Raw genomic sequence first — 14,230 nt, 5'->3', positions numbered from 1 at the left:
CAGTCAGCAGCGTCTAATGGCAGGGGCAGGAAGCAGACTATATCAAGACTTAAATAGAAATGAAATTATTCAACTAACAGACATCAACGGTGAAAGAGCTCCAGACTTACTACTTAAAAACAACAGGATGGCCAGCAACACGCCTCGTAAGTACACTTTAACAGGAAATTCAAACTTTTATTTTATCTAGTTACATGTTTGATTTTCCAGTAGCTTGTGATGATTAAATATGTAAAAGTTTCTAATTTTGTGTTTATATTAGTGTTGTTTTAGCTAAAAGCTTTTAAATCTTTCACCCAGATTGATTTCATATCAAGACATTTTCCTGTTCATTTCAAACATATTCAATCTTCACATAAAATAGATTTACTATATTTAAGGGTTAGAGTTTAATGAATTAACAAAGCATCTCAAAGGTAACCTTTAGAAACTTTACATCTTAGAAAACAGAAACTGATCTTGTTTTGCATCCTTTTGATTGTTTTAGTGAAGTTATAAACAACTTAGTAAATGTCAATAAATTATTGTTCACAAATAACTTAAAATAAATCATGTTTATTGTTCTGGGACTATAATCTTTAAAATGATATAATATATCCTGACAGTATGATTGTTCTGGAATTGTAAGATAAATGAGGAATTACTGCAGCACTAAACCATCACTCCTGTCAGGGTGTGGCAGGAAAACAATTTTCTGTTTGATCATAGAAATCTTCACACAGTCATAGAAAATATTAATTCATTGACCATTAAAAATGCTTAGATAAGCCTTTCACTCAAGAAAATAAGACAAACCGCAGAAATACCTTGTTTCTTGTTCATTTTTCTTACTTGCAAAACAGTAAATCCATCTTGAGGTGTGAGGGGGAGACAAAGATTAAAAAAGAAGTCGTTCTTTACTGCACCCATATATTTATTCAATTCATTAACAGGTTTGAAGGAACCAGAACAATCAGACCAACCCACAGTTCAAGAGGAACCAGATGACCAGCAGATCAGAATTGTGTTAGTCGGGAAAACGGGTTGTGGGAAAAGTGCAACAGGAAACACCATTTTACAAAAAAAAGGTGTTTGATTCCAAGATTTCTTATTCCTCTGTAACAGCAGAGTGCCAGAAGGAGAAGGGAGATTTTGAAGGTCAATCCCTGGCTGTAGTTGATACTCCAGGTTTGTTTGACACCAAGAAAACGAAGGAAGATGTTATTAAGGAGATTGTTAAATCCATCTCCATCTCCTACGCTGCTCCTGGTCCTCATGTGTTCTTGATGGTGATTGAGATAAAAAGATTTACAGAGGAGGAACAAGAAACACTGAAAACCCTTCAGAAGATTTTTGGAGAAAAAGCAGCAGATTATTCCATGGTCCTGTTTACGGGTGGGGACAATCTGGAAGAAGAAGGAACCGCCATAGAAGAATTATTTCAAATAAACAAAGATGTAATGGACTTCATCAGTCAGTGTGGTGGAAGATATCATGTATTTAACAACAGAAACAAAGATCCCACTCAGGTCAGAGAACTACTGGAGAAGATCAACAGGATGACTGAGCAAATGGAGGAAGATGCTTCACTAATGAGCTGTTTCAAGAAGCAGAAAGAGCCATTAAAGATGAAATGCAGATTGTTCTGGCAGAAAATACCAACATGGAGCTTGAAGATGCAAGAAGAATAGCAGAGAATGACAACTGGTTCATTACAGAGGTTATGCAGTATGTAGCTGCTGGAGCTGCAGTTGGCTTAGCAGCTTAGCAGTTTGGAGCTGCAGGGCCTGGATCTGCAGCTGCAGCAGGACTCATGGCTGCATTGGGAGGTTTAATCTCTTTTACAAGGATCTATGTTAATGCTCAAACAGGCTGCATTCTACAGTGATGCTAAACGCAACATTAACTTCTTCAGTAACCATTTTACCGTTTAATCTTCGTCTGATCATGTTTTGCTTGGTTGATCGTTTTATGGCCAAGACATCTTTATTCATCAACTGTTAACAGTAATAGCTTGTCTAAACATGTCATTTTGAAGGGGCAGTTTTCAAAGGTTTTTTTTCTTTTGCTCTAGTGGCTTTTATTTGAAAGTGTTATGACAGGAAAGTAGGGCAATGAGAGAGAAGGAAGACATGCGGCGAAGGTCATCAGGCTGGGAATCGAACCTGCGACGGCCACGTTGAGGACTAGGGCCTCCTTACATGGGCTGTGCTTAGCCCCTGTGCCACCACTGCACCCCCCAACTTTTACATTATTTTATAATTCTTCCATTCAATGCCTGGAGTGTTGCCTTGAGTCTTTTATTCATGTTTGAGAAATCTTTTAATATGCAGAACACATTAAAGGCACCTCAAAGTCCCACCTTTGAGGTGCAGCTCCTCCTCAGAGCTGCAGAACCTCTGTCTCACAGAGCAGCTCTCACCTGTGACTCCCTCATTCAGCTCCTTCAGACTAGCCAGCAGCAATTAGCAGACACCTGGTGGAGCTGCACCTCTACTGAGCTCATTAAAGGAGCTGCTGCTCAGAGCAACACTGATAAAACTTTGTTAAAGGGTTAATAGAGGAGCCATGATGGGATGACTTCCTGAAGGTGGAGCCTCAGAAAGAGCAGGAGCTTTTAAAGAGACAGAGGCCCAATTTAAAGATTCTAAATTACAAAGTCAAATTTATTTTAAGTGTTGTGACACACTGTGAAATGAAAATACAACTGAACATTTTTTCTGTTTAGTTGTATCTTTCATCATTAAGTAAACTAAATTTGGTCAGTTTGTGTTTTCCAGGCCGTGTTTTGGTCATGTGTGGCGACCAAAACAGTCTTTGGTCAATATAAATGTGTGTTTACATGGTTCTGTCTTTGTGTTGCTCTAGGCTCATTTACCAGTTTTTTGTAATGTTTTATTTTAAATTTAGACCATTTTTTCTTTATCTGTTTAATGTTTCTGTTTTTGATAAAGGTTTTATAAATAGAATCTGTTTTATGCAAATCTCCTTCTGAATGGCGGGTTTGATATCTTTACTGTTTCAGCAACATGAACAAAGAGTTATTTACAGAAACCTTTCTTAGAGTAGCAAGTTGTTTGTTTAACTTGGCAATTTATTGTTGACATTAAAGCTGCAATTTGTAATTTTATTTTATTTTTTTAGACTTTTTTGTATTGGTTAAAATTGTGACTATGTTGTGACAGTTTAGTATGTCTTCTCCTTGTGGAGCTACTGGTATCTGCAGAAATGCACTGCTCTGGGTCAAAAACAACCAATCAGAGCCAGAGGGAAGGTCTTGGTGCTTTCAGTCATGTTAATATACATTCTGATTACACCGCCTCTTTTGCTGTCTGCTACGTTTCTGCTCAGGACCCGTCGTCTACCATGGAGTGAAATAAGCCCAAGAGTGTTGGGGCCTTGAATAGTTAGCTAGCTCTGAGTTAGCTAAATAAAAAAGTAAATATTTATCTAGCTCAATATCCAAATTTACTTTCCAATAAGAAAAAGTAAACTTAAACTGAAAGCTGGGTCTTGTTGATGTCTATATAAATTCCTGTTGGTGAAGCTGAATCCTTCTGATGCATCACTGATGCTGCTAAATGGCTGTTTTGCTTTTAAAATGACTCATTCTTTGTTTTAAGCTGAAAAGTTGCACAAGAAAAGAGAGAAAGAGGCGATGATGAGGAGGTGACATGAAGCCATTTGAAAACAGGAGTGTATATAAAGAGGTTTGGAAGAGCCAGCTTTTATTTTGGTAGTCCACTTCAGGTGTTTTGAAAGTGAATTTGAATATTGTGTTTGGTATACTCATTAAATGTTTAAAACTGTGACATTTACAAATGAATGGATTACATGGGAAAATATGAGTTTGAAAAACAAACTCCCATTTTTTTTCTTACAAAACCCAAATTATTGCTGTAAATTCTGACTGTAATTTCCCAACAACCGCTCTCCCTGACTCTACATATTGCAGTGAAGTTGAAAAACTGAATTCCTAACAAGAAAAATTGTTTCTGCATCAAGTGGCTGAAAATCAAGCAGATATTTATAAATGAAAAATGTTTTAGACATTAAAAATGATTAAATATAACGGCTGTTGACAACAAGTATCTTTCTCCAGAGTTCTTTGGTAAAAAAAGGTTTCACTGTAATAAATGGCAATAAAAATGCATCTAGAATCTGTTAAATAGTTCATTCATTCTGATGGACTCACCAGAATCTGGATTTGTTTCTGTGTTTAGCAAATGATGTTAGAGAGTTTTACCTTTCCTTACTACAGCTTTAATATCCACTTAAAATTCTCATTCAGGTCCAGATGAAGCCACAGCAGCAGAACCTCAACTAGAAGCTGAAGCTCAGCAAATCCGGATCGTCTTAATTGGGAATATAAAATCTGGAAAAAGTGCAACAGGAAACACCATTTTACAACAGAAAGCTTTTGAATCCAAGGCTTCATTTTCCTCTGTGACGTCAGAGTGTCGGAGGGAAACAGGAATGTTTGAAGGTCAACGCCTGGCTGTGGTTGATACTCCAGGACTGTTTGACATCAACAAACCTGAGAAGGAGATTATTCCTGAGTTCATGAAGTGCATCGCTCTCACCCCTCCTGGTCCTCACGCGTTCCTGGTCGTCACCGAGTTAAAACGATTCTCAAAAGAAGAAGAAGAAAACATGAAAATCATCCAGAAGATTTTTGGAGAAACAGCAGCAGATTTCACTCTGGTGCTCTTCACTCATGGAGACGACCTGGAGGCAGACGGAGCCTCCATAGAAGAATTAATCACAGGGAGAGACGATGTCAGCCAGTTCATCACGCAGTGTGGTGGAAGATATCATGTGTTTAACAACAGAAACAAAGATCGCGCTCAGGTGAAAGAGCTGCTGAAGAAGATCAACAAGATGACTGAGAAAAATGGAGGAAGATGCTTCACCACTGAAATGCTGCAGGAAGCAAAGAAGGAGATTCAGGAAGGAATACAAGCCGTTCTCAGAGAAAATCAAACTATGGGGAACAAAGACAGAGCAAGAGCATTGCATGACCATTTTACCACCCAGATTATTAAAAGGCTTGTCTTTCAAGTAGCTGAAATTCTTTTTCAGATCAGAAGGAAGCTGAGCTTTGGGCAATGCGCCGTTATTGGAGCTGCTATTGGCTTTGCAGTTGGGAGACGACTGGGGATAATATAAGAAGCTGATGAAGCTTTGAGTGGGAGCGTTAATAATAATTACTCTGGTTTCTTTACTAATTGTTTGTTGTTTGTTCCTAATAGAATGCATAAGGCATATTACTGAACAGGTTAAACCAAAGCCAACTAGTCTAATTCCAAACACTGAAAACAAAACTATCTTCTCTTTAAACATGCTGGTTTTTAAACAGATGTGGATCTCAGGAGCCCCACAGAAGGACGTGCATGTCAAACCTTTCATTTGTAAATGGTCAATAAGCAAATAAAAACTCATTTAAATGATAACGTGTCAGATTTTGGGGGGATGGATGATGTTTCTACATTACAGTCACAGCTCTGTTGACTCAGAGCCTTGAACGAAGGTGAGAAATTTGGAACATCACAAGACTCAGGAGGATCAGACGGATCAGGTCTAGACTGAGCAAACTAACTGAACATGGTTTTCAACAGGTTCACAGCTGTGAGTTTATGCCTCATCATGAATCTAAACTTTGTTGGAGAGGACTTCCTGCCACAGGCAGAGGATCTCAGTGTTCACGAGGAAGACCCAGGAACATGTTGGAGGGACGATGTTTGACCTGTGACCCTACCCCGCATAAGCAAGAGATAATGGGTGGACCGTATCTGAAAATTAAAATGTTGATATTTGTGTTCATATCTGGGAGACCCGAGTGAAACACAACCAAGTCGGTCATTTTGTCTCCTAGTTTCTGTCAGTCCATTTTCTATCACTCATAGAAAAGGGTTCTCTTTAAAATATTGACTGAGATAAAACTAAAACATCTGAAATAAGTCCTTGACAAACTGTTTTTTAAACATAATGTTTTCTTAACAGGTGGTGAGGAATCAAACATAGATCAACAGATCCGCATTGTGTTAGTTGGAAAAACAGGATCTGGCAAAAGTGCATCAGGGAATACCATCTTACAGAAAGTTTTTCCATCCAAGCTGTCTTTCACCTCTCTGACATCAGCATGTCAGAAGAAAAAAGAGGAGATTTATGGACAAACTGTGGCTATTGTTGATACTCCAGGTCTGTTTGAAACAAATGCAACTGAAGAAGAAGTGATAAAAGAGCTCACTAAGTGCATCATGTTATCAGCTCCGGGTCCTCATGTGTTTCTGGTGGTGATCCAGCCTCACAGATTCACCAAGGAAGAACAAGAAACAGTGAAACTCATTCAGAAGACGTTTGGAGAAAAGGCGGCAGATCACACCATGGTGCTGTTCAGCCATGGAGACGACCTGGAGGAAGAAGGAACCTCCATAGAGAAACTCCTCATACAAAATGAAGAAGTTGCAGCTTTTGTCAGGCAGTGTGGTGGAAGATATCACGTGTTCAACAACAGGAAGATTGATCCATCTCAGGTGGAAGAGCTGCTCCAAAAGCTCCAGGAGATGATTGAGAATAATGAAGGAAGATGTTACACAAATGAAATGTTTCAAGAAGCAGAGAAAGCCATCAAAGATACGATGCAGATCATTTTGAGAGAAAACCCAAACCTGGAGAATGAAGAAGCCAGAAGAAGAGCAGAGAGCGACAACTGGTTCATTCATCAAGTTCTTCAGCAGTTCAGCGGGTCGCCTGCCATGGGAGCTCAGGGTGACAGAGGGATGGAGCAGCTGCCGAAAATCGCAGCTTATCTGGTGGAGGCTTTAGTTTTAGCAGTGAGATCAGAGGGAGCAGCAGGACGATGCATCATCCTGTGAAAGTGTAGAAATATAATCAGTCTGAGAAAAGGAAATAATAAACTGACTGAATGATTTGTTTTAAAGCTTTCTCACTAAAATTATAATCTTTGGATGTTTAAGTAGTAAGAAAATGTAATTAGACCTTAATAAAAAAGTGTTCCCATTATAGCATAATTTTTCATATTAAGTGAGATGTCAAAGATTTGAAAAATGGTTTAGGACAAAATATAACTGATCTTTTAGAAAGTAATTCTTTTATGTACAGTCAATTATGGTTAATGGTGAGAAGTTCAAAATTAATGAAAGGCGTTTGTTGTTATTTGAGATTAATAGATGACATGCATTTAAAATACTGATATAATAAAATAAAACTGAAAAGCCTGTCCTGTTTGTCTGAGATCTTTATGGCATGTTCCAGTACTTCATGACATTGCAGCTAACATCAGATCCCAGAGTCAGGAGCAAAAAAACACCAGGCACTGCAGGAACAGCCATTCTCTCATCACTTCAAATCAACTGAAGAAATTATATTTAAACTGTAAGGTTATGCAAGAAGCTTGTGGCATATTTTTATTTCCAAATTCCACTTTTGTGACATTCCCAAAACGGCAAAATGAGGGCAGACTGGGACGGTGTTCTCTTTGGATATTGATAGATCAAACTTTTAACAAACAAGACAAATGAACAAACTTTTAGGCAAAAGCTACAAACAAGCAGCAGGGTCAAAGGGTCAGAGGGCATATCGACTGTCATCAGATAAACATCCCATCCAGTTTGATTACATTTGGCTAAAGCTCAAGAAAAGTACTTACAACTAGAGGAAATTCTATGTTAGTCTAATCTTAAATTAGAACTGAATAAAAGATTTGAGTTAGTGACATTCAAAGAAACTATTTTTTACCAATATGGGTCTTTGAAAACATTGAAGGGTCTGACATCATTTCCACTAAATGTGTCCTCCAAATAACTGATTCCTTTTACTCTTCCATGTTGAAAAGCTAAGAGCCTTTTTGCAGGATGCATCCGTTGTTCCAAACTGTTGCTTATTTGTATGGCAAAACTGAAAACCTATTCGCGTTGAGAAATTCCCACCAGGCTGTTAGAGATGTACTGATACCAACGTTTTAAAGTAGCTTCTGTTAGTGTTTGGTTCCTAGGCTGATATCTGAAATACAGCGTTCATTTGCATGGTGGAACTGAAAATCTATTCATGTTCAGATATTCAGGCTGTCAGAGATGAACTGATATTAATGCTTTTAAAGTAGCCATATTGTTCCAGTTTGGATACATTTGGTTTTTCTTTTGCATATGAGAACTGAAGACCTGTTCATCGTGAGATATTTCCATCAGATTGTCAGGCGTTCTGATACTGGCATCTGAAACTATACTGTTTAATTTACAAGATAATATCTGAGAAACAGATTACCTGAGAAAGTATTTGTTCAGTGTTCATCCATTTATATTCTAATTATGTTCTCAGTAATATTTATAATATATTGGATGTTCCAATCCCGCTGATCTGTTCACCCTTTGTTTTTAGACATAGGAGTGGAGGTTTAGATGGCCAAAGCCATTTTTGTTGTTGTTGTTGCAAATTTCATTTAGCTGTGACCTGAACTTTTTCTGAATGGAGTTTTAAATGGACAGTCCAGACGGAGCTTCATAAACTCCATGCATCTCAGGCCAATGCAGAAAAAAGCCTGGAGCTGATTTAAACCATCTTGATGTAAGTATATAAACTACATAAGTATTATAGACTATAAGATGAAAGCAATGTTATCCTCTCCTATATTTTATTAGACAAAGGATCATGATGTTTTATTTCCTTAAAATGCGTTTGGTTCAATATTGAATGTTCACTGCACTCATACAACAAATAGTAAGAATGAGAAATTGCTGCAGTTTCCTGAAACATATTTTCTTTTTTAACCGACTGGTATGATAAACCTAAATGGATTGAATATTTTTACAACTGAGATCAAACAGAAATATACAGACATATTCAGTAAATCAGACTTTTAGTTTCAGTGAGACTCGTTTATCAAGTTAAAAAGCAATTTTCAGAAGGTTTTAATCAATTGTATCTAAATCTATATTTCTGAATTTTAAATGTTTTTAGTGGTCTGACATAATATTCCAACCTTAAAGGTTTTTAATGAGCCTTCATTTAAAATCATAATTAATAGAAATAAGAGCTTGAAGGCTATATAAAGTGTTTCACTTTATGATGAAGTTATTGAAATAAATAAAAAATGTTACTAGTTTTTATTATTTTTATTTCTATTTATTAGTAAAAAGTTGTTACTGTAGCAAAGTGATTTGAATCGAGTAATTTTTAGTAAAACAGTGGCTCCTACTGGACAGGATGGGCATTGTTTCCCCCCCGCCCTCCACACAACTGAACCGGAAGTGATTTTCGACGTTTCCTCTGTTAGCTTGTGTTTGCCTCGTTGCTAACAGAGTTTCCCTCCGATGGCAAACAGGACCGTTAAAGATGCAAACAGCATCCATGGAACCAACCCGCAATACCTGGTGGAGAAAATCATCCGGACCCGAATCTATGAGTCCAAATACTGGAAGGAGGAATGTTTCGGTCTGACCGGTCAGTGAGTTAGCATGTTAGCTCCCTGAAGGCTAACCTCAACGAGATTTCATTTAACCCCTGCAGGGCTGCTTGACGGTGGTAATTATGGTTAAAATACAGGTTTTCTCAACGCATTACATTTGGATATTTTTTTTATTAACGTTTTCTGCAAAATAGTTGTTTTTAATTTAAGTTAATATGGTACTAAATTGCCTTTTCCTTTGAGACGAAAACAAAAAACAACAAGCAAGAAACTTTACATTATAATAAAGATCAGATAAAACTTTGTTCTCTATTGAGGTTGAATTTTTCCTTTGGCTTTATGAAGTAAAATACAGACACAATGTCAGCAGTTTGTACACAGAAATAAAACTTTGCACCATGATTAGCTTTCCTTACTTAGTTAAGAACAATTATTCCACTGATCCTGCAGATAAAGTAACACCTGATCACTAATTTATGGAATCAGTTAATTATCTTCATATTAAATAAACTAGCAGCATTTCTAGTTATTGTTTTGTATCATATTTATTTATTCTGCTTATCAGCAATGTTTTCATTGCTAAAGATGTGATCAGTACTGAACCCATTTTTGGTTTCCAACTACAAACGTTAGCTCTCTCCCAGTTTGATGTTTCTGAGTTCATCTCTGACTTCATGTTTGGTTCCTCAGTCTCTCCCCCAGCAGATGGTTTTGGTTTCAGTAAATTCAGTTTGTTGTCTGTCTGTGTGCAGCGGAGCTGGTGGTGGACAAAGCCATGGAGCTGAAGTTTGTGGGAGGAGTTTATGGCGGGAACATCAAGCCGACTCCGTTCCTCTGCCTCACGCTGAAGATGCTCCAGATCCAGCCGGAGAAAGACATCATCGTGGAGTTCATCAAAAACGAGGATTTTAAGTGAGATTCCTCCAGATTTCAGGCTTTTCTAGAGAAGCTGTAGGTCAGCCGGACCTGCTGGACCTGCCGCTGGTCCATGAAGTTCAGAGGAAATGTTTCCTGTCTGTTTCCTCAGGTACGTCCGTCTGCTGGGAGCCATGTACATGAGGCTGACTGGTACCGCCGTGGACTGCTACAAGTACCTGGAGCCGCTCTACAACGACTACAGAAAGATTAAGAGTCAGAACCGGAACGGAGGTGAGCCGGTGGAGATCCACTGAGACCAGAACCCAGAGGATTTCTGGGAAAAGACGGGAAACCCAAAAGATTCTTTAGATTGAAGCCACATCTGGTTTCTTTTACGCATGAATTATGTCAGTGATGTCATGTAGAGATGAACTGATCCGCCTTTTCACTGCTGATACCTGAGGATCAGTACCGACCGATCTGATACAGAAAACCAGCTGATTTAACTTAAAACATTTCTGTTTTTAAACAGAAACATTAATGTTCTGAATTACAAATTTATCTGAGGACTGCAAAATTATCAGCAAACTGAGATACATGAATATTTTCACCAGCTTGGTCAGACATGTGAAAGCAACTTTAATTTCTTCAGTGCAGTTAAGATTATAACAGACAGTGTAAAATAAATAATAAAGAAAATGAAACTGACAAAAACAACAAGCTGATTATGTTGGTCAAATGTAAAAATACAAAAATAAACTTTCAGTCAAATGTTCAGAAACTGCAATTAGGAATTCTAAATAAATAATACAGCATAGAAATAGATTGAATAGATCTGCCCTCAACGATACTCGTAGCATCAGGACCGATACAAATATTAATATCTGATCGGTGCATTTACTTCCTGGTTTATGTCTGAATCTTTTGCCAGGAAAAGATTCAGATTTAAAACTTAAAAGATCATTTAGAAGAAAATATGAACTGAAACTTTTCCTGCCAGTGGAGCAGGTTGAGTTCAAATCTGTAAAAACCTTCGATCTGTGTGTGTGTGTGTGTGTGTGTGTGTGTGTGTGTGTGTGTGTTTTCCCCCTCCAGAGTTTGAGCTGATGCATGTTGACGAGTTCATCGATGAGCTGCTTCACGCAGAGAGAGTGTGTGACATCATCCTGCCGCGGCTCCAGGTCTGTTTGTCTGTCCAGCCGTCCGGTCCGGTCCGGTCCGGTCCGGTCTGGTCCGGATCGGTTCAGACAGGAAGTGTGTTTGAACCTTCTTCTTCACGCCCTGGTCCGATTCAAGGTGACTCCATGTTGTTCTTTGTGCTGCAGAAGAGGCAGGTTCTGGAGGAAGCCGAGATGCTGGACCCGCGGGTCAGCGCTCTGGAGGAGGACCTGGACGAGGTGGAGAGCAGCGAGGAAGAGGACGAGGAAGAGGAGAAGGTCTCATAATTCTGCTCTTTAAAGACGTTTAACCATGAAGTTCCTATAAATGACAGAAAGTTTCTCCTTTCATTCAATGTTTTAAATTTTTCCTGTTCCTCTCCGGTCTGCAGTTCGAGAGGCTGCCGAGCCCGGAGCCCCACAGACGCGGTCACCGTGACAACGACCGGCCTCGGCGCTCGCCGTCGCCTCGCTACAGACGCAGCCGCTCTCCTCGCCGGTTCGTTGTCGCCTGTTTATCGATCAGAGCCGATCTGTTGCCGCGGCGACGCTAACCTGACTGTTTGCCTTTCAGGCGGAGCCGATCGCCCAAGAGACGAAGGTTCGACTCCCGTCTCCGTTGACCCGACGCCGGTTTGGGTTCTGCTCGGACTCTAAACGTGTTTTGTTTTGTCCGAACAGCCCGTCGCCTCGCAGAGAGCGCCACCGCAGCAAGAGCCCGCGGCGCCACCGCAGCCGCTCCAGGGACAGGCGGCACCGCTCCAAATCACCCGGTAGGTTCTGCTCCTTCTGCTCTCTGACGGCCCAGGCTCAGCATTACAGTCGGGTTAAGGTTTGGACTTTGACTAGGCCACTGCAGCTCCATTCTATTAACTGCTGTGTGGACAGACTGACTCACATTTAACTTTGGCTGCAACTTTTAGCAAAAATAGTCGACAAATTTCTCAGCAGGAAGTCATGAGGACAGAAACGCTCTCCGTTCTGACCCGGTTCTGACCCGGTTCTGTTGACTCTCAGGTTTCCTGCAGCATTTTAGATTTATAAGAGGAGAAAGTAAATGTATGATGTGCTGCAGTTCATGACTAGGAAATGAAATGACAACATGTTGATGAGTTTTCTTTTTAAAATAAAATAAAACACAAAATGTCCACATTTATCTGAGATAATTTATTTATTTGATTCATGCATCTCTGGTTTTTTTTAAACATTTACCATATATAACTTTTTATTTTGCTTCCTGTAATTATTAAATTGTGACCCCTCTGGGCTTCCGTAGCAAACCTGCTGGGTGTGACATGTTTAGGTTTGAGCTCTGGGCCTCACTGGCATCAGGATCGGTTCTGGTCCGATAAGTAAACTGGGTCGATATGAACATCTGATGTTGGTTTCTGACTTGTTGCTGTTTGTATTTCTGGTTGGTCACGTGACGTCAGGTTGGTCACGTGATGTCAGGTTGGTCATGTGACGTCAGGTCGGTCACGTGATGTCAGGTCGGTCACGTGATGTCAGGTCGGTCATGTGACGTCAGGTCGGTCACGTGACGTCAGGTCGGTCATGTGACGTCAGGTTGGTCACGTGACGTCAGGTTGGTCACGTGATGTCAGGTTGGTCATGTGACGTCAGGTTGGTCATGTGACGTCGGGTTGGTCATGTGATGTCAGGTTGGTCGGGTGACGTCGGGTTGGTCATGTGACGTCGGGTTGGTCACGTGACGTCGGGTTGGTCAGGTGACGTCGGGTTGGTCATGTGACGTCGGGTTGGTCAGGTGACGTCGGGTTGGTCAGGTGACCCAGCTTCCTGCTTCTGCAGGAGCTGCTCAGTTTGGTAAATCCTGAATAATCCCTGAACTCACTCAGGATGTTCTTCCTTCTGCAGCGGCTGCAGCTGAATCCGTCACTTTGTTTTGTTTTAACATTTTAAACCTGCAGCTTCAGTTTGAGTTCAGATCTTAAAGCAGCAGGATAGATGTTTTCTCCTGCTGCATGATGGGAAATAAATGACAGCTGTTTGTTCATCAGGTCACCACAGAAGCCACAGACATCGGAGCCACTCCAAAACCCCGGAGCGGTGAGTCCGGATCGCTTCCGTCTCCAGCAGGTTTAATCTGAATCAAGTTTAGCTACAAAAATAATTTTCATTTGGCAGCAGAAACTCCTGCTGGACGCCTTCCTGGGTAAAAACCAGTGGGTTTAAACTGCTGAAGTTTCAAACTGCTGTTCCAGTTTAAAACATTAGCTGTGACATTTCATATTTCATATCATCAGAATTAAAGTGTTTAAAACACTGAAGCAGTAAAATCAGGGTTTAAGTTTCCTGTTTGTGTAGATTTATCCCTGACTTTATCTCATAAACTGTATTTTTACCACTTTGTCTTTAGACTCGTTCAGTTTTTTCCATTAAAATCAGTAAATCCTGATTTCTGTTCCTGGTTCTGTTGGACTGAAAGGTTCTGTTTGCTTTATTCTCACAGCAGCTCCAAAAAGAGCCACAAGAAGAGCCGGAGAGGAAACGACTGACCTGAGTCCCTCTGAACGTTTTTACTTCATCCTCCACCAAACTCTTCCTTTCAATCTTGTACTTGACTTTTTATTTTTATTCTTATTCCAGCAGTTTCAGGTTCAGATCATCTGGACCTCTGATGGTTATGGAAACAAAACAAAACGATTTTCTCCAGATGCTTTAGGCGCCTCAGATAAAACTGTAAATAGTGAAATGTTTTTTTTTTTTTTTTTTTTTTTTTTTTTAAAAAAAAAAAAACCCCCAAAAAAAAAAAATTTTTTTAAAAAGATGTTTTTTTAGGTTATTATAA

The 14,230-nt window shown here is 39.6% G+C and overlaps 3 protein-coding genes across 3 annotated transcripts; all 3 read left to right on the top strand.

The window, feature by feature from the left end:
* Window positions 1–97: 97 nt before the first annotated feature.
* LOC106952869 (GTPase IMAP family member 7-like) lies at window positions 98–7,220 on the top strand. The gene is made up of 2 exons (XM_015041252.1): window positions 98–146; window positions 5,983–7,220. Exons 1-2 carry the CDS (start codon window positions 128–130, stop codon window positions 6,855–6,857), a joined length of 894 nt encoding a protein of 297 aa, XP_014896738.1. The 5' UTR covers window positions 98–127; the 3' UTR covers window positions 6,858–7,220.
* On the top strand, window positions 4,277–6,005 carry LOC106952870 (GTPase IMAP family member 4-like). Its single transcript, XM_015041253.1, has one exon. The coding sequence runs from the start codon at window positions 4,456–4,458 to the stop codon at window positions 5,146–5,148; it is 693 nt and encodes a 230-aa protein (XP_014896739.1). The 5' UTR covers window positions 4,277–4,455; the 3' UTR covers window positions 5,149–6,005.
* Window positions 7,221–9,239: 2,019 nt separating the features above from the next.
* prpf38a (pre-mRNA processing factor 38A) lies at window positions 9,240–14,159 on the top strand. Its single transcript, XM_015041235.1, has 10 exons — window positions 9,240–9,441; window positions 10,159–10,318; window positions 10,434–10,555; window positions 11,360–11,445; window positions 11,590–11,700; window positions 11,814–11,920; window positions 11,996–12,022; window positions 12,103–12,194; window positions 13,440–13,488; window positions 13,892–14,159. The coding sequence occupies exons 1-10, from the start codon at window positions 9,312–9,314 to the stop codon at window positions 13,935–13,937; spliced, it is 930 nt and encodes a 309-aa protein (XP_014896721.1). The 5' UTR covers window positions 9,240–9,311; the 3' UTR covers window positions 13,938–14,159.
* The last annotated feature ends 71 nt before the right edge of the window (window positions 14,160–14,230 follow it).

Source organism: Poecilia latipinna, unplaced genomic scaffold (genome assembly GCF_001443285.1).
Source record: "Poecilia latipinna isolate Pla-1442-1.1 unplaced genomic scaffold, P_latipinna-1.0 Scaffold543, whole genome shotgun sequence".
Lineage (NCBI taxonomy): Eukaryota > Metazoa > Chordata > Actinopteri > Cyprinodontiformes > Poeciliidae > Poecilia > Poecilia latipinna.
The sequence above is the reverse complement of the archived record's forward strand: the minus strand, read 5'-3'. Positions and strand labels throughout refer to the sequence as shown.

What these genes read in the sequence shown, in the direction of transcription:
- LOC106952870 (XM_015041253.1), top strand. Translation starts at nt 4,456, where the DNA reads ATGTTTGAAGGTCAACGCCTGGCTGTGGTTGATACTCCAGGACTGTTT.
- prpf38a (XM_015041235.1), top strand. Translation starts at nt 9,312, where the DNA reads ATGGCAAACAGGACCGTTAAAGATGCAAACAGCATCCATGGAACCAAC. An exon ending in GGAATGTTTCGGTCTGACCG is followed by an intron (nt 9,442 to 10,158) that starts GTCAGTGAGTTA and finishes GTCTGTGTGCAG; the next exon opens with CGGAGCTGGTGGTGGACAAA. An exon ending in CACTCCAAAACCCCGGAGCG is followed by an intron (nt 13,489 to 13,891) that starts GTGAGTCCGGAT and finishes TTATTCTCACAG; the next exon opens with CAGCTCCAAAAAGAGCCACA.